This window comes from Acanthochromis polyacanthus, chromosome 6 (genome assembly GCF_021347895.1).
Source record: "Acanthochromis polyacanthus isolate Apoly-LR-REF ecotype Palm Island chromosome 6, KAUST_Apoly_ChrSc, whole genome shotgun sequence".
NCBI classification, from domain to species: Eukaryota; Metazoa; Chordata; class Actinopteri; family Pomacentridae; genus Acanthochromis; species Acanthochromis polyacanthus.
Genome location: NC_067118.1, coordinates 17,175,497 through 17,195,769, shown reverse-complemented (window position 1 = coordinate 17,195,769; position 20,273 = coordinate 17,175,497). Strand labels below are relative to the sequence as shown.

The following is a 20,273-nucleotide window of genomic DNA, read 5'->3' as shown; positions in this document are numbered from 1 at the left end:
TGTGATTTAGGAATAAAAAACTATGCGGTTTTGGGTGGTCTTTTGTATTTTTCTGTTTTGCAACAACAGGAAAACTGCATTCCAGAATTGGAGGACATTTTCAAGTTTCAAATAATTCATGTACAAAATACTAAAACATGCAGTTGTTGTGTAAATTTACTTGTCCTGAGTCCAAATGTTGAACAACTAGGAGAAATGAATGAAGTCTGGAGTTCAACCTAAAATGCCATTTTTATCTTGTCTCACCGCTCTGACGACCAAATTTTAACCTTTTTATTTGAGATTCATCAAAATCGAACAGTTAAAATGAACCTTTTCTCTCTTTTTTGGTATTATTTTTTTCTCATTGATGTCTCTTGCAATTGTGGGAGCATTTTTTTTAGTAAACATAATATTTTAAATAATTATTATGCATGGGCTGCACAGTAGATTATTGGATAGCCTTACGCCTTGCAACTAGAAGATCCCCTGTTCGAGTCCCGGCCTTCCTGGGATCTTTCTGCATGGAGTTTGCATGTTCTCCCTGTGTATGCGTGGGCTTTCTCCAGGTTCTCCAGCTTCCTCCCACAGTCCACAAACATGCTGGGGTTAATTGGTGATTCGAAATTGATGGTGAGATGTGAATGTGATTGTTTGTCTCTATGTGTAGTCCTGTGACAGACTGGTGACCTGTCCATTGTGTCCCCTGCCTTCACCCTCAGTCAGCTGGGATAGGCTCCAGCTCCCCCACGACCCTAGTGAGGATATTTTTTGTGTTGCAAATGATAGATACAGGCTAGATGATGGAGAGTTAAAACAGCAGTTTTGAGTTGCAGTTTCATGAAAGGAATACTTTTGCTCGCCTCATGTACTCTCTGTCTTTACATTTGGCCCATTTAGACTGTTCATGGCAGATTCCACAAAATCTGCTGCACACTTTAGCACTGGTAGCTGTGTACTGAATAGTTAAGCCTTAAGCTATAAACATTAACTCATGTAATACCATTTGCCACCTGTAGCACACCTAGAAATTCATTATAGTGAGGCCTGCCGCTGAAAATCTTGGAGTGTCACACAAAAACTAAAAGCCATAACTGAATTAAAGGAGATCTTCTATGCTTTTGTAATACAAAGGCTAACTGGAAACCACATCAATATTAGACTGAAGTAATCACATACCATAAAAAATTGTTTGACTGTAGGATCAGATCTTTACGATTAAATAATATCTAGCCGTGATGGAACTCAGGATTCAGCGGCACAACTAGTGATTTAATGGCAGCTGATAAATTGTGATACTGTGTTTGACAGCTTATCTGCCTGAGGTGAAGAAAAGTACGGGGTCATGTGTTGTTCAATCCTGACTGATCCTGTCTCCAGGTCAGGGATCAATTGTGATTCATGATGTTACTGCCCTGTCTTTGTTGCTATGGATGCTGCTACTATCTGATGCTGCAGATATGTACTAAAATCACAAGAGAGACCCCCACAAACAGCTGGAAGAAACAAAATAGGCTTCAGATCTAGTTTTAAGCTGCTGCTGTATGATTTTTTTGTTATTTGTTAATGTCAGCCAAACCCCTCTCTTACCTTTTGTTGTTGCACCTTCGCTATTTGCAATTGTTTGTTTGACCTTTCATCTCTTATCTTGGCTGCCTACCCAGACCCCTTAATTCATTTACCTTTTGTTCTTTATTGTATTACCCTCTGTCACTAATTAGCAACCATATGCAATTTTATCATGATTAACCCTTGCATACAGCCCCCTCCCTACCCTCTGACCCACTCTGACCATCTCTATAAAATGTGGACTCTGAAAATGCTCTTGGTCGTCTTGCCTTCACAGACTCACACTCTGTGTTGGTAAGCCCACCGTATGCCAGAATACCAATAAACACCCTACAACAGCAAACTTTGAAGGACTAAGAGTGGAAATTTCTTCAACAATGCACAGTTGTGTGATGCCGCCTTCACTTGCACTGGGACACTACAGTTGCATTCAAACATAATAGGTGGACAGTGGAGTTTAAGTGAATGACCGTTCTGGTCTGGAGTGGCCACAAGGATGGTCAATGAGATTTCAGAAAAGGCTGTGCAACCCCCGGCTGCCACTTGGAAAGGTCTCTGTTTGCTGCTAAAAAAAAAAAAAATACAAAAATGTCAACACTTGATACTGAATTTCTGGGAAGAAAGTAAAAGGATGCAAGTGACTGGTGGTGTTCAAATAAGGTTTAGTTCAGGGACTCACAAGGATGTCCCAGGGGTTTAATTTTCCTCCAGTGAGGCAGAATAACAGCAAAACACCAAAACACGGAAGCCCCATCACATCTGACAGTCAGCCCCTAAATTAAAAAATAATTCAACACAAAACAAGATCAGGACTCCACACTAGACTTCTAGTAGCAAAGCAGCAAGCTAGTAATCAGCAGGTACTTTTTCAGCAAACATCCTGAAATCTAACAGCAGGAAAGCAGAATGTAATTTGTGGCATTGAGCATGTATATTATTATGCCAGTTTCTGGATTGTAGTATTGTGTATACCAACTCACAGGTTTGAATAGCTTGGCACAGTAATTCAGTTCAGTTCCAATTCATTCTTTTAAAAGGGGTTAATTTTACATTTAAATATTTCTAAATGTATCTGAGTTAGAGATAGATGAGTTAGCTACTTTTCATTGCCTGATGTAGTTACACATCTGAAAACACAAAACACTGCACAATATGTACAATCGCTGAAAAAAATGTACACTGTCAAAAACGCATGTACAATAATGAAAATGCATAGACAGTTAAGTTACTACAGAATGTATAATACACTTAAAGATACTAGTATTGTATGAGTAATCCTGTTAAAGGTGAAAGAAGAAAACATCAGTGTCAATTATCTTGATTCTCAATAAGGCATTTTTTTAAACTTTTACTTATGTCTGCTGCAAAAACAAGGCATATTAGAAATAACTGACTAAATTACTGACCAAGGACTCACATGTATGGAGGTGTGAATGTTTGTGAAACTACCAAGTGGGGAAATGACTCAAAGTGAGGGATCTAAGGACTACAGTGTAAAGACCTGATGAGTAGTGTCATAGTCCCTCTGCTTTGTTTTGTGATGGCTGCTCCAATTTAACATACACTACTGTTTAAAGTTTGGGTCACTTAGAAATTTCCTCAGTTTAGAAAGGAAAGCAGTTTTTTCAATGATAATAACATTAAATGAATTAGAAATACAGTCTAGACATTGTTAATGTGGTAAATGACTATTCTAGCTGAAAACAGCTGATTTTTAATGGAATATCTACATAGGGGTAGAGAGGAACATTTCCAGCTACCATCACTCCTGTGTTCTAATGCTACATTGTGTTAGCTAATGGTGTTGAAAGGTGAGTTTTCATGGAAATGTACACTACTTTTGAATGGTAGTGTATATAGGCTCTTTCAATGCTCTCTTAAACCAGCTCATATGGGACAACCCTTGGTTATAATGTGTGCTCTTTTATCCCCTTGTGGTTTGGTAGGAGCATTTTCAAACCAGAGCTGAAAGATTCTGAACCATATCATGACCATAATTACCATGACCTGAATGACTGAAAATCAGAAACCTGTGACAACCTTGTCGTCATTTTTGACATAATCATATTTCCACCAATGGATCCTTTTGCATCCATTTTTTTTTTTTGAAAAGGGGAACTTATCTATTTTTCCTTTCCAGTATTTATTTCATTTTTGACTTTTTATTGCTTACTAATGAGCTCTGGATGGATATAGGGCCATTGCTGTAACACAAACAAAATACTTCTTAGACCTCTGTGAGCATTGTTTTCTGCCTCTTCCTGTGCAGTTCTTTGGGGAGTCAAACTGTGCGTTCTTAAGCAGGTTGTAATAGGTAGTTGTTTTGTAGTAAACGAGTTAACAGTGGTTCTGTCATTGTATCTCACCTCATTAAGCACCAAGACGGCTGTCTTCTTCTTCTTTCACAATTCTTTTCTTTTAGACACTGGTGATTAATTATTTAGGTTGGATTATTGGTTGACTTAACAAATGCATCTTATTAACAAAATAATTGTGGTGTATTTTTTGTTGCAGCCTTTATTTATATATGGTGAATTAGTTTACTTTTTAAATTGAATTATTATTTAACGTTCTAATGTATTTTATTGTTGAAGGCCTGCTGTGTAGACTTTGTCAGGAAAGTATCAAGAGGTCTAACAATTAAAGCTCTAACTTCAAAGCTATGCCTGATCTGTTGCATGATTTCTTCATTGTATTTGAATATGACGAATGTTATCAATAATAAACAAAACGTGCTGAGCATTGTTTTGCATCGTATTGACCAAATTGGAATAAAAAACAAGGCGGAACCATTAGGACTAGGTGCAGTTTCTTCGACCACTGTGCGACGTGACACTCCTGGCAGAGAAAATGGCGCCCGTCAGGTGCTGCAAGGTTTACAGTGGCCAACCAGTCAAGTACCCTCGAAGTTGACACGTAAGCTGTGTAACTGCCTATTGCCGCACCAGGTTTTGCGTACACACAAATATGTTTCTCAGAGGACAGAAGCGCAGTTTGTGCTGGATGCTGGAGTCATAGCAGGTAAGAGCTGCTGTCAGACATTTCCTCCTCTCTGTCCCCCACACGGAGCCGTAGCTCGGCGGCTAGCCTGTTAGCTTTAATCTCATAATCTCAGTAGTTGGCTCAGGCTGCTTGTCTGTCGCTACCCCACGGTGCCCTCTGCTTGGTAGAAAGCGTATCGAGAGTAGCTTCGTCAACATTTGACTTGTGGTAGTATTTAACGAAATGCCACGTGTATGACAAGAGGAATAGTTAACCACTTTTTGTTCAGCTTCGAAACTGTAGGCTTAATTTGGCATTTAGAGTGGCTGGCAGTGTTGTTGCAGCTCTCAGTGTGCAGCAGCAATATTACACATGCACAAGTGGTAAAAATAATTTCAACGAGTTATCTGCAAGTCCTGAAAAAGTCCTAAATTTTCTTGATTATATAAAAACAAAAGTAAAGATCAATATATGAAAATGCAATCTATTAGGTGATCTTTATGTTTCTGCAGGATATGTACACAGTCTCAATGCATTTTGTTCATTATAAATGATATCTTTGAGTAAAAAGTACCCTAATTTAGAACGCAAGAATAAGCAAAAAGGAAGCACAATACTTGACAAATTTACATATTGTTCAATCAGTTATATTTTAAGCACCATCAGTTAGTTTTTTCAGTGCACCTCTAAGGAGACAGTAAAGCTATGGCTGTAAGTAGAGCAAACTTATAAATGTCTTCTGTGCAATACAATAGGGTTATAATGCCATAATTCACAAAAAAGATACATTTCTTTAAGTTACATGTTTTACAGAAATGGGGGAAAAACCATCTATGGACATGTCCAACATTTTTCCAAGTGCCCACTGGTGTTACAGTTTCTGGAAAAGCACCACCTTAATGTTTACAACCTGCTGATTGTTTTTGTTTTTTCAGTTTGTGGCTCGATATACGATGTAAAGATAATTTGCTGTTCAAACCTGCAGGTGGTTTTTGGGTTCAGACGGTTAAAAATTGCCACTCAGGCAGATTTTTTTTTATGGTAAATTTTGTGCATGTAATACAGATATAGATTCTGTGTTGTGTTATACACCGTCAACTGTCCGTCTTGTAATTTGGCTGGTGTCTTTTTGTTTCTACAGGAACACCAGACCCTTACATTTTGGAACATCACTCATGTTGTAGAACCCTTGTAGAGGAATGGCCAAAGACCAGAAGCAAAGCAGGGCAGAAACATTTGTGCTGGCTGGTTCAAATGGTCATAATGGCCGGCAGTGGCAGACTGGTATGAATAACTTGGTGCAGAATCATCCTGCACCTACCAACCACACGTCGAGGATGGCCCGTGTTGCCTCACATGTCAGGCAGAAGTGTGCGGCCTATGTGCTCGCACTGAGACCGTGGAGCTTCAGTGCCTCGCTCACACCTGTGGCCCTTGGCAGTGCCTTGGCATACAAACTGGAGGGCTCTGTGGACTTGGTCATCCTGATGGTGTGTGCAGTAGCCGTCCTTGTAGTCCATGGGGCAGGAAACCTCGTGAACACCTACTATGACTTCTCCAAAGGGATTGACCATAAGAAGAGCGATGATAGGACTCTTGTGGATGAAATCTTGGCTCCACAGGATGTTGTTATGTTTGGTGCATTGCTGTACTCATTGGGGTGCTTGTGTGCCACTCTGCTCTACTTCTTGTCTACTCTTAGACTTGAACATCTAGCCCTTATTTACTTTGGGGGACTCTCCAGCTCTTTTTTATACACCGGAGGTGAGTAAAATGCACAAACCTGTGTTTATTTGCCACTAAAAGCACACTCGCATTACAACTAAGTGGCAGTAGGCAACATGGCATCGTGAATGCTGTAGTAATAGGAAAGGGTTTTAAAATGGAGAACTTGCATTTGATGGAAGAATGAAAATGGGCACAGCACATTCATGTTTGCCATCACGATTACTCTGTCATCATTTATTTAATGGCACAAAACAAGCGATGAGCACTGAGTAACAGTCCATGCACTTCACCCAAAACTGACTGAAACTGCTCACTTACAATTTGTGGTTTGTATCTGTGCAAGTACTTTTTTTATGTGCAGAGTTTTTGAGATATTTGCTTCTGAAAATTCTTCCTACACCCTGAATAATGTGGAGATGATTTTCAGCTCTGAATACTCTCTGCAACAGTGTGTTAGATAGCAGATATTTTAGAGACAGATAAATGTAAACCTGCACACAAAGTTTCCATCCATACAGTCTCATGGTTGTTAGAATTTGGGTAAACCGGCCCTTCAAGGTAGCACTTTTTTTCCCAACATGGCACTGATGTGTCACATTTTTCATGAGGTGAAATGCAGAGTGCATACTTTCCCATCAGAATTTATACATCCAAACATGGAGAGTCTTGCAATTTGTTCTAATGCATGGACTGCTTCTTTCTGTTTGAGCCTCACTTCTTTGGTGTATTTTCCTGATATTGAAAAAAATACAGTTTCATTAAAGACTAACCTCAACAGTACATTACTTGTAATGCATAACACCACTGAGTCTGTAAAACTAATTGTGTAGCTGTGCTCCAAATGAGTTTTATCAAATCTGAGAAAATAGCAGTGATAATTGTTGTCAATGTGAGCTTTAAGACACAAGCATAAGCAGAAACCCTGCGCTAAAAACTGGGAGTGCAAAGCCAATTGGAAATTCATAAGTGTGGAAATGGACATAGAAACTGTCGGATCCATTTTTTGTTATCAAAAACAATACTAAGCTGATGATCCTGTACTTATGTCATTTATGTGACTTGATGGCACCTTGTTGAAATCTCAAAATTAAACGTGACTTCCTCTTTGCTCTTTTCCGCAGGCATCGGCCTCAAGTACGTCGCCCTGGGAGATGTAGTAATCCTCATTACCTTCGGTCCTCTGGCAGTCATGTTTGCCCATGCAGTGCAGGTTGGCTACCTGTCTGTGCTGCCGCTGGTGTACGCCGTCCCGCTGGCCCTCAACACAGAAGCCATCCTCCACAGCAACAACACCAGAGACATGGACTCTGACAAGCAAGCAGGCATCGTCACCTTGGCCATCCTCATAGGCCCCACGCTGTCTTACGTCCTCTATAACCTCCTGCTCTTCGTCCCCTACGTGCTCTTTTGCATCCTCGCCACCCGTTACACCATCAGCATGGCGCTGCCTCTGCTCACGCTGCCCATGGCCTTTTCCCTGGAGAAGCAGTTCCGGAGCAGATGCTACGCCAAGATCCCCCAGAAAACGGCCAAGCTAAACCTCCTCATGGGACTTTTCTATGTGTTCGGGATCATTCTGGCACCTCCTGGCAGCTTGCCGTTACTGTGATTCATTAGCTTTGTTGTTTTAATACGGACTAGTTTATGTACCTCTTTGTATTTGTACGAAGCTATCTAAAGACTTTTACCGGCTTTAATTTATTGTTTAATTTATATGTTGGACAGAGATTTAGTTTAATCCCCCCTCTTTGACACTGAAGACGCTATCAGTATTAAGCCTGCTGTAACCTGTTGGTAAAAGGTAAGAAATGTTGTAGAGGTGGGTAGCATTTTCATGTTTCAAGGACAGACGATAAAACAACAGTTGCCAAGACAACGCTTAACACTGATACCCGAAAACATCAATTACTCCATTATTCTCAACATTGTAATGTCTGTATGGTACATTCTGTTAATTTGATCATTATGCTATTCTTTTTGGAGAGCCAAATAGTATTCCATTTAATTGTAATAAAACTCACCATACTGATGTGACATGTCTTCATTTTGGATCAAAGCTAAAAAAAAAGTTTCCTCTTTGTACCACACAAATGCAATTAAACATGTAGCAGGGAAAATGCAAAATATCTTTACCAGTAAGAAAGGTTTCAAGTTATGAAAGTATATTGACAGAGCGGTTATATATGTGGTCTATAGAAATGAAGCAACATCTTCACCTCAGGCTAGATACAATAGGCATTGCAGATGTTATCAAACTGGAACCTGCACATGTGGACATTGGCATTGAAAGAGCAGCAAACATTCCATTACACAAAAGTATTTCTTTGTATTGGTGGAGCGATACAAAGTTGACATTAAGCTGTACCACATTCTGGCACGTTATTGCTACAGAAAAGGCTCCACTGCTATTTATTCCGATCATTCATTCCAGTCATTCTGCAGAAGTTACAGTCTTAACCCTTGTGTTGTCCTGCGGGTCAAATTGACACGTTTCAAAGCGTGAAAATGTGGGAGTAAAAAAATGTATTTTCACAGGGAAATTTATGATGTCCACAATATCAACATTTTTGGGAAACATGAACATTTTTTGGTGGAAAAAGATGTTGAAAAAATGCTTCTTTAAGAACATTCACACACAAAAAATCAACCAAAATTTGGTTGATTTTTTTTGTTCATGTTCTTAAAGAAAATAGAAGTTTTACTGATATACAGTGGGTACGGAAAATATTCAGACCCCTTGAAATGTTTCACTCTCTGTCATTGCAGCCATTTGCCAAAATCAAAAAAAGTTCATTTTATTTCTCTTTAATGTACACTCAGCACCCCATCTTGACAGAAAAAAACAAATGTAGAAATTTTTGCAAATTTATTAAAAAAGAAAAACTGAAATATCGCGTCATAAGTATTCAGACCCTTTGCAGCGACATTCATATTTAACTCACATGCTGTCCATTTCTTCTGATCCTCCTCGAGATGGTTCTGCTTCTTTATTGGAGTCCAGCTGTGTTTAATTAAACTGATTGGACTTGATTAGGAAAGGCACACACCTGTCTATATAAGACCTTACAGCTCACAGTGCATGTCAGAGCAAATGAGAATCATGAGGTGGAAGGAACTGCCCAAGGAGCTCAGAGACAGAATTGTGGCAAGGCACAGATCTGGACAAGGTTACAAAAGAATTTCTGCAGCACTCAAAGTTCCTAAGAGCAGTGGTTCTCAACCCTGTTCCTCAGGACCCCATGTCCTGCATGTTTTAGATGCTTCCCTGCTCCAACACACCTGATTCAAATGATCAGCTCGTCATCAAGCCTCTGCAGAAGCCTGATGACGAGCTGATCATTTGAGTCAGGTGTGGTTGCAATTGAAGGAAGGATGAATGCGGCCAAGTACAGCGATATCCTGGAGGAAAACCTCTTCCAGAGTGCTCAGGACCTCAGACTGGGCCGAAGGTTCACCTTTCAACAGGACGATGACCCTAAGCACACAGCTAAAATAACAAAGGAGTGGCTTCAGAACAACTCTGACCGTTCTTGACTGGCCCAGCCAGAGCCCTGACCTAAACCCAATTGAGCATCTCTGGAGAGACCTCAAAATGGCTGTCCACCACTGTTAATCATCCAACCTGACAGAACTGGAGAGGATCTGCAAGGAAGAATGGCAGAGGATCCCCAAATCCAGGTGTGAAAAACTTGTTGCATCATTCCCAAGAAGACTCATGGCTGTACTAGCTGAAAAGTGTGCTTCTACTCAATACTGAGCACAGGGTCTGAATACTTATGACCATGTGACATTTCAGTTTTTCTTTTTGAATACATTTGCAAAAATTTCTACATTTCTGTTTTTTTCTGTCAAAATGGGGTGCTGAGTGTACATTAATGAGAAATAAAATGAACTTTTTTGATTTTGGCAAATGGCTGCAATGACACAGAGAGTGAAAAAATTCAAGGGGTCTGAATACTTTCCGTACCCACTGTATATGTAGTCATTTTAGATATTTTTAGGATTTTGTTTTTGGAAGATTTTCTCATTTTTAAAAAAAATGTTTACAAGAATTTTCTTGCCAAATTTGGGGTATTTTTTAAAAAAAATAAATTATTGGAATTTTCTTCCTGAAGCAAATTTTCAGAAATTTGGGGAATTTCTTTGCTGAATTTTTGGATTTTTTCAGATGAGAAACAATATTTTTCAGGTGCCTGTAAATGAAGACAAGATCAGGGTTAAAGGTCCCATATGGTGAAAATCAGTTTTTATTTTTGTTTTGTGGTAGTTATGAAGTTAGCGGAGTAAAATTAAAGGTGATGGGATATCTTAAAGTGTTTACTGCTGCTATACCTCAAGACCACCAACAACTTGCGAGCCTCCCAGCTTTGCAATCAACAAAGAATTCAACCCAGGTGCTTTGTAACACCCAAATAACCAATAGTTGTCCAGCTTAAGCTGTGATTTTTAATCACAAATGCAGACAGTGTTCTTCCTGAAGGGGGCAAGAACATCCATCCATCCATTACCTTTACACAGCCAAATCCTCACTAGGGTCACCAGTCTGTCACAGACTGGCAGAAAACAAGTCCACATATACAAACAATCACTCTCACACCTACAGATAATTTAGGATCACCGATGAACCTGAGCATGTTTTTGGACTGTGGTAGAAAGCCCACACATGCACAGGGAGAACATGCAAACTCCATGGATGTTAAAATGCCACAAAGGTGTTCTGTTGGATTCAAGTCAGGTGTCATCCTCGTCCAGGTCATGGTTTTCATTTCATTTTTTCCTCTGGGAAGGCCAGGATGTGAACTGGAGATCTTCTAGCTGCAAGGCAAGAGTGCTAACCACTTTTCTAGAATCAAACAGCCTGTCTAGAGCAGGGCTAAAATCAGAGATAATACAGTCACGGTCAAATCAACCGCCTTTGCAATGTTTTGAGCTGAAAAACTGAAAGCCACACTATGAGGACGTGTGGCTTTAATTTGCTGAAAGGGGGTGTAATCAAGGAGCTGTTGAAATTCACAACAGCAAAATGACAGTTATTTTCATTTCTGTAGTTTGTCAGCAGGGGTCAGTATTGAACAACTGTTACAATAACTAGCCCAGACAGCTGTAACACTTAGAGGCCAAGATATTAGTTAAACTAGCAAAATATTTAGTACATGTCTTTAAAGGTCAACATCTCTGTAGGCAGCACTATTTTTTTTCTGGTTAAGAACGTTCATAAGATCATATTATTGTTTTGTCAACTTAAATCCACCCAATGAAGAAAGTTCTACTTACATTTTTAAAAGGACAGATGAGTAGCAACAGATGATCAACAGAAATTATACATTACAAAACATTTTTATTTGTATGACATAGAAGCAGTGTGCTCTCATCTTTGGTTTCAGCATACCACGTTTTTTAGGAAACTTTTTCTGATCTTTTTGCTTTTTCACATTACTGACAGTGATTGAGTGCATTTGACGCCTGTGCTTTAATTGGGTTTAATTAATAGTGTCATCCCAAATTTCATGTTAGTAATTACCTTCCCTTTGCATCTCTGTGGGTTGTCTGTGCTTTGATATCCTCCCATCGTGCTGAGACATGTCTGGAAAATAAATTGGAAGCTTAAACTTGCCACTCCCATCTTGTAAATAGTATAAATAGCTATTAAGAAATGATTATTTAGATTAGACTTTTAGATTAAATACATTATTTCTAAGTTGAACATTAGGGCATTTGTTCCTAGGTAAAATTAAAAATAAACATTTTAGATCTACCATTTATAAAATACATACCAAAAAATAGGAACTTAATGCAACAAAATCAGTACAACTTTAACAAATCAATTTAAAATATTTGACTTTTTCAATTCTTTATATGTCTACCTGTATTGTTGATGATGGTCTCAATCTTCCACACCATAGTGGAAAACAAATTTCTTTTTTTTTTCTTTCTGCAGAGACAGTTTTTTCAGCTGTTCTTTGCTGGATGGGTTGCGCTACCCTTTTCTTTAAAATGTCACAAAGGTGTTCTGTCGGATTCAAATCCGGTGTGATCCTCACCCAGGTCATGGTTTTCATTTTTTCCTTTGTCAGTGTGCTTTGGGTCTTTAACATGCTGGAATATTCTTCTTCTGCCAAGCGTCTGCAGACTGAGAGCCATCTTGTCAGCCAGTGTTTTGGTGTATCCACATAGACACAGATTACCAAGTGGATACATTTGTTGACTGATGTGACACCAACAAACTGCAGATTAATACAGAAAAAAAACTGTTGAGAAGCTGTTAGATCCTAAATCAGTGGGTGACCATAATCTGGTGGCTATACATGGTAACAATATTAAACAGGTCACTTCTTTTAAATACCAAAGTGTGCACATTGATAGCACCGTTACCTTGTAGCTAGAAGATCCCGGTTCGCATCCAGAGTGTTCTTCATGGAGTATGCATGTTGCTCCTTGTGCACCGGGTTCTCCGACTTCCTATTCCTGTTGTTTTATGTCGCCTCTTTGCCAGGTCGTTATTGTAAATGAGAACCAGTTCTCAACTAACTTACCTGGCAAAACAAAGGTTAAATAAATAGATAAAAAATCCTCCTACAGCCCAAAAACATGCTGAGTGTAATTGGTAATTCTAAATTGCCCGTAGGTGTGAATGTGAGTGTGATTGTTTGTCTGTATATGTAGCCCTGTGATAGATTGGTGACCTGTCCAGAGTGTCCCCTGCCTTTACCCGAAGTCAGCTGGGATAGACTCCAGCCCTCCTGCGACCTTAATGATAGGGGAGGCTATAAATGCCTTCTGTGTGATTTTGCTCCTTGAGGCGACTGGTATTTTGTGAAATACCACAGTTATGCTCAAAATTGTTCAATATGCATCCTTGCCTGTCTGGCACACGAAAGGCTATGCTCATTCAGCCAAGACCTAATGCAAGGGGAGTTACTTCATGGTCAAACAAAAGTCTCTCAGTGTCATTGTAGATCTGTCCTTGGTCCTGCCTAATAGAAAAAAACATTTCAGCCAGAGTAAAAACTTCTGAAATAACAATGTCATAGACATTGCCTCTGCTCCTCATTGCTTTGCTGGTGCTCTTGCTCTCCATGGTATTCAGATGACCTGAAAATAAAGCAAAAATTAACTTGCAAGGTGTCCAAGAATGAATGAAATGAAGTACTTCAACTCACCTTTTGAAAAAAAAGGAATAATGAGTACAGATTCAAGGTTGCTACAACCTATTTTTGTCTGTCAGTGTCAGTGTCACTCCTGGTGCAATGCTGGTATGATGTTGTGTGACCTGCATGGATACAAAAATAAAGTAGCTTGTTTATGGTATTGACAAAATGTTTAGAAAATGCTGATTAAACACAGCCACTTGTGACTTACAGCAGTGCAAGCAATATAGCACATTGAGTACAAGAAAAGCACTCGGAGAGCTAGTACTCCGCCAAGGCTGCTCAGTCATTGTACCATTTTCGACTCATGAAAGCTTTAATAAAAAATTACCTTAAGTTGAACACGGGCATGTGTTACACATGTGTGTTTTATCTATGGATACCAAATCGCCGACCTAAATATGTGGCGGAATTGATGGGACTCAGAAATGCCCCCACAGTTTAATCAATTGTTCCTTGTATGATTTCCGATGAATAAGTCCCGATAAGTCCGCAGCAGTGGATTTCTAGAAGGATCACAATCATGTGATTGTCAGCAGGCAACTGACATAGTGTTCACTTGTAGTCAAAGTTACAGAGACGCTTTGCCGCTATCTCGCAGCGCTACAGAAATCTTTAACAAATCCATGGATCCATATTATAAGCCGCATCACTGCCAAAATCTAATCACCTAATTCTGTGTCATTTCTGACCTTCCCTGAAAATTTCATCCAAATCAGTTTTTCTGTTTTTGAATAATATTGCGCACAGACAGACAAATGTACACCGATCGTCACATAACTCCACCATGTTCCTTTGTGGAGTAATTATGGGTTTTGTGAGTGTTCATATGGTAGTTTTTTATTGTTTATTGTCTGTCAAGTGGCAAGTTTTCCTTAAAATCTTATAGACATTTACCAGTCAAATGAGTAATTAATTGCGTGTATTCACTTGGCCACATCATGGCCTACATGATTTTGATGATAAACTCTCAGTTTATTTTGGCCAAAATGCACAGAATTGTGGTTTTCACATTAAATGTCGACTTACAATTACAAAATAATTGTGAAAAATTGAGTTTTTATGGATATGTGGTTAGCTTAAACTCATTACCGGCATTTTCTAGAATCACATCTCTCCCCTACTAATGAGGATTTAACTGGTATATCGCTAATGGATGGATGTCCATAGGAGGAAATAATATGGGGTGACATTACTGCCAAAACCTCACAAACACAAAAAAAATTTTGTTTTATTCACAGCCAATGATTCACAAACAAACTCATAGAAATACTTGTCAGCTAGGTGATATTGCACACCTAAACTATATTTGTTACGGTTTCAAATCAAATGCACAATTGTGTTACTTGTGACGGTGTGGTTTGGTGTTTATATTGCCATGAAAAGGCGTGTACCTCCACCATTAGCAGTGAGACCCGGCTGTGATGTGACACCAGCTGACTCGTTGTGTTTATTACGAGGAGTGCGTGAAGGCAGCTCCAGTAGTGACGCAATGCCTGGGCGTGTTGTCATGGCTGTGAGCAGCAGATCCTCTCACTATACCAAATACTTGTTTCTAAATAAGTCATGTCAGCGTTGATAGTAGACAGCAACATGGAATTATATTTGGCCACAAAGTAAACAGTCCTGACAAAGAGCCGGTAAGTAGCTACAGAATGAAAGAAGCTGTTTCTGTACCAGTCCAGGCTACCAAACATGAGTTAGCTAGCTCGCGTTGGACAAGCTAGTCCTACGCACAATCCCACCATCCTTAAAAAGCCACGCACAATTCTGCTCAGTGTTTACCAAGTGAGTGTCGGTTTATATTACTGCATGTTGCTGACTAAATATGGGTTTGCATGCGGCCCACCCAGCAGCGCTTCACTTCCATAAATATGACAGGAATTAATTTCCCCTTCATATTTATCTCCTTATCACAGTAGCGGTGCAGTATATTATGGTGGTCGACAGGAAGAGCTGATTGGGAACGTCAGCTGGTCATTTTAGAAGCGTTAAAAAGAAGTTATTTTAAGCCTTTATATGTTAGCCTCTTTATTCATTTATTTCGTCTTTCCAGTCATTGAAAGTATTTTTGTATTGTGTAAGCACAATTCACAATGGTCGAAGTAATTCAAATGATATAATGTGAAGGACATATTGTGTTAAAGTGTAATCACACCAGGAGGCTGGTTTGTTCCTGATGTTTCTGCGTTATTTTACCAGCCCTGTGCCCCAGACTATAACAAGCCCAGTTGTTTTTCCAAGTTGAAATAGCTTTAATGGTCACTGAACTTCTATAATCCAGTTTTTCACCTGCCACTGACTGACTGCGCTTGTGAATGAAATGTTGAAATGACTTGATGCCATTCATGCGTTATTTGTAGAGATCTTAACCCACGGGATAATTGCAAAAGAGATAATTTATTTATTTCAAGAGTTAACCCATCCTCAGCTTATGTTAATTAATGTCTAGATATGGATATTAGGCATACCAACACCAAAGTGTTGCCTATAATCATTCTAAATGTCACAACTTATTACGCTGTAAAGTGCAAGAATTGTTTTAGCCACATTTATGTTGTGAATTATGCAAATACAAATTACACCAGCTTTTGTCAGACAATCGCTTTTTGACACAGCATTGTTTTTTAGGAGAGCTTTTACTTCTCTTGCATGTATACCGACGAGCAGGGAGTCATGGTTGTATTAATATCTTCACCTGACATTAGAGTTGACAGGAACATTCATTGCCATCTGACTTGATCTCAAAAGAAACAGAAGTGCAGAAATTCATTACATCAGCGATAGGAAGATTATATAAAGAATTGACTGCACTGTCATGAGTTTATGCCTCTCATGTCTGGCTGCAATGACATGTGCGAGAAGTTTGACATTATTATGTGAGACCTAAGCCTTTACAGCTGTCATCTTTCTGGTCAGTTGGTAGTGATGGAGTAGAGCCTAGCTGCAGCTGCCATACGCTAAAGCTGCAACTGGTCATAGTCAGGATTGCTTTCAGCCACACCCACTGGGAGCAAAGTTTCAGTCATTGGCCTTGTCTGTAGGCATGAGACGGTCACTCGGTTGTTATCACTGTTGCCGCACAGTAAGAAGGTTCTGTGTTCAAACCTGTTCCAGCTGCCTCTCACGATTCAAAGACATGCATGGTAGGTTATTTGGTGATTCTTATTAGGTTGCAGATGTAAGCATTGGTGTTTATGGTTGTCTGTCTTTCTCGTCTCCCTCGCCTTGCAGTGAACTAACAATTCTTGTCCAATGTCAGCTGAGATAGGCTCTAGATAATGGGTGGATTGCTGTGTCTGTGTTTTGTCCTGTTTTGGCTCCACAAAACTCCATTGTAACATTTGATAAGCTTAACATCTGGAAAGGATTTAAGACAGTCTGTGTAAAACTTACACTCTGTAATATTGATTTTGTTGTAATTATTTGCTGTTTTTTGGGCCCATATACTGTTGTTTCTCCATCTTAACTTTTTTTTTAATGTCTGGATAGACTTTTCCCCATAAATTCCTAATATACATATGTTGGAGGTCATAACATCTAATGACAGTGTTTCCACATTACTTTTCAAGCATTCATAGTCTTTATCAAGTGAACTGCCTGACTACACGAAACTTTGAAAGAAAAGGCTTTCCCGTTGACAGCCTGATTTGATATGTAAATGTGGAGCTTGACAATAGCTGCCATCAGACCAACAGTGATTTTTTTTTTTTTTTAGTAGCTTGCCCCAGATCAAAACCACTGTTATTTAATTGTACAAATCAGAATTTTTGGCAAAAAAACACATCTCAAACTGAAACACTTCTATGAAACTGCTACCCACCTTGTATTGCACTGGATCCTCCTAATCTGGGAAATTTAGGACCCATAAGTTAAAACTTTAGTAAAGTGAAAGAAAATTTGTACCCTTTCTATAGGATTTCTGAATCACTCTTCATCTAACTTTTCCTTTGGGATCAATTTTTCTTTCAACACTCTATCAAAAATGCAAAAATCCCATCACGGTAAAGGGTCTTGGAGGTTTTCGGTTTTCGAAGGACATGCTTCTCTGTCAAAACAATGTTGGATTGCTCTGTCTTGATTAGGAATTCGTCAGGAAAGGATTTTTGTTCCAAGTGAAGGAGTTTCTCTTAGTTTGGATCGGAACTGAACAATTAATTGATTTCAAATTGAAGCTGCATTTTGAAAACATGCAATGAGCAAATGGTGTGTACATATATGTGTGTGTGTGTACACATACAACTTGACTTAGAATTATATTGTGATTTCAAATGCAGTATCTGTCAGAAAAATTACCTTTTAAAATTCCCCAAATCATTCAGTCCTACTCTGGATCTTGTTTAAAGTAGAGTGTGGGATCGATAGAGCAGCACCAAACCTATGGTCATGAACTTTGGGTAGTAAATGAAAGAATGAGATTGCTATTATAATATATTCAACTATTGGATAATAATATAATTAGTAATTATTAGAGGCAGGACCGACTTGTATAGGGCTAACAAGTATGATATAATATATGAGGAGAGTGAAAGGTGTAATCATAATGAGGTAACTGGAATCAGTGTTCTGCAGTTCCTTTAGATGAGTAAACAAGAAGAATGCTTGTATCCAGGATGATGGAGTAATTGTCTTTCTTTGTCTTAATGTAAGTTCAGTTTTCCTTGTGGCATTGTCTGTAAAGTCAAATCCTTTAGATGCTGTTGTCAGATTCTGACCTCCACTTCCTGCGGGGTCAGAAGTCAGTCAGTGTTGTTGGCAGCCATTTCCTCCTTTGCATGCTTGATAGAGACTGGAGGTTAAAGCCAGTCCCTTGGCCGCTCTGGGCCCAGTGTACATCCTGGATGTCTGGAGGTGTGTGTTGTGGAATCCGCTGAAGGTCTGCTTTCTTGTGGCCTTCTCCGGATAACACAAACTTCACACCATCATGACAGATCTGAAAGGTGTCTTTTCCACATCTGGTGTGGTGCTTTGGTGTCTCTGCTCCACTGATCACAGAAGACCCTGTCTCCAGTCTGTGACAGAAAATGGATGAAAACCTGCTCTTCTCTGTTTTAAGGTGGATTGTGGCTGGTTGGTCCTACAACAGACAGGATAAGGGCTCAGACATCTGGAGAGAGCTGAGAGTTGCTGCTCATTTGTGCTCAGAGGAGCCAGTTCGTGTTTGGACATCTGATCAGGATGGTCCCCACTGCCTTCCATTTGAGGTTTTTTGGGGGCACGTCCAACAGATCCTAAAATGTTGCTGGACAGAGGGATGTTTGGACTACTTGTTTTGCTTGCTGACACTGTGAGCTGTCACAAAATTTGATGGATGACACGAAAAATGGATGGATGGTTTTGATTTTGTCTGAGGTATCTGTTTTGTTATAAATTTATTGGTAGTAGACCTTTGTGGAAAATGATGAAACTCGATTTACGTCCTTTTCAGGCCAATGTGATATCAGTTATATTGAGTTGTCATATATTGAATTCTCTCAGGTCCTATTGTTAAATTTTCAAGAAAAATGTCCTATTTTTAACATGTATCAGTTTCACAAAATGAAATTATGTTAATGTATTGTGATAAGAAAATTTTACCCATAGCAGTCAATCGTTTCCGAAATGGCCTACTAACACAATTGAGGACTCTTTATCTTTACTATTTCCCTGCCAGGATCTTCCCAACTAAAACGGGTTTAAACCAAGAGGCTCCTGGCCACAAGCCAGTCCTGTAATAGTTACAAAGATGACAGTTTGAGCAGCTGTCATGAGAGAGTCATCACCTCGGAGTCATCCAGTTTGACATAGTCTGAATAAATGCCACTGATCGTTGTGAGAATATTTGGTGCTCGTGGCAGCAGTTTGTGGGAGGACATGATCTATTAGGCCGGACTCACAGGACAGGAGTTTTAAAATCCTAGCAGATTTTGAAATCGAGTTGTATCACACACAGATATTCTTCTCACACACTGCAAGATTTAAAACTAATAGTGCAGCACACTAAAAAATTATATTGGCATTATGGAAGGGACAGACCGCCACCTCACCTGATCTCATGGGGTAGCAGATGTAAACTGGAGGTGTTCCCAAAATGGAGACTGCGGTGCAAGAACTTGTAACCCTGATAATACTTTAAAACGAGAACACAGAACACAGCAAAATGAGCGAGGAACAGGAACACTAAAAAAAGGAAGAGTTTATAAAAAGAAATGCTACGTCAGTATTTCAGAAAGAATGATGAGGGTCATCCAACAGAGATATTCAAGTCAAAATTCCTGTCTTTTCTCATGTTGTGGAAAATCAAAATAATACGTTGTATCTTTCCTGATATCCATTTTGGATGAAAAAATGTTCGATATGCAATATGCGGTCAACATGGGTTGTTTTTGTTCAGTCAAAACTAGAGGTTTGATTTTAGCAATCAGTTTTAATCTCTGTAATCTGTCAGCCTCAAGGGTGGCCCCTATGAGTCTGCGAAGAGTTAAGGACTTTTAAAACTAGCTCTGTAGACATCTCACATTGATCATACCAAACCAGATTATTCTTCCACTTGTCATCAGGAGTGAAATGGAGGTAAAATGGCCTGAAACTCCTGTAGTGTGAGACTGGCTCAATAATACAACAGTGTTATTACAAGCAGCAGTTAGCAGTTAGGGAATTTTGCTTTCTTACGTGAAAATATTTTATTCTTTTCCCATAAGTTCTTTGGAGCGATGGATATGTTGATTAAGTGACAGCTAATATTGTGATGGTCCTCTTCATGCTGCTAAAAGTCCTCTGACTCAGTGGGGTATGAACACGGGACCTCTGGGGATGTCCTGTGGCACCAGGCTGATGGCAGTGAATTCTGTGGGTCCTGTGGGTTGCTGGGTGGGATCTACCAAGATC

General features: G+C 39.4%; 2 protein-coding genes across 2 annotated transcripts in view; both read left to right on the top strand.

Moving 5' to 3' along the window:
* The first annotated feature begins 4,361 nt into the window (after window positions 1-4,361).
* Window positions 4,362-8,287, top strand: ubiad1 (UbiA prenyltransferase domain containing 1). Its single transcript, XM_022215281.2, has 3 exons — window positions 4,362-4,569; window positions 5,672-6,294; window positions 7,380-8,287. Exons 2-3 carry the CDS (start codon window positions 5,730-5,732, stop codon window positions 7,865-7,867), a joined length of 1,053 nt encoding a protein of 350 aa, XP_022070973.2. The 5' UTR covers window positions 4,362-4,569; window positions 5,672-5,729; the 3' UTR covers window positions 7,868-8,287.
* A 6,597-nt stretch (window positions 8,288-14,884) lies between these two features.
* Window positions 14,885-20,273, top strand: part of mib2 (MIB E3 ubiquitin protein ligase 2) — a 52,585-nt gene continuing 47,196 nt past the window's right edge. The window contains exon 1 of the mRNA XM_051949329.1: window positions 14,885-15,046. The gene's annotated coding sequence lies outside the window, so the exon portion shown is untranslated. The remainder of the gene's footprint in view (window positions 15,047-20,273) is intronic.

What these genes read in the sequence shown, in the direction of transcription:
- ubiad1 (XM_022215281.2), top strand. Translation starts at nt 5,730, where the DNA reads ATGGCCAAAGACCAGAAGCAAAGCAGGGCAGAAACATTTGTGCTGGCT. An exon ending in CTCTTTTTTATACACCGGAG is followed by an intron (nt 6,295 to 7,379) that starts GTGAGTAAAATG and finishes TCTTTTCCGCAG; the next exon opens with GCATCGGCCTCAAGTACGTC.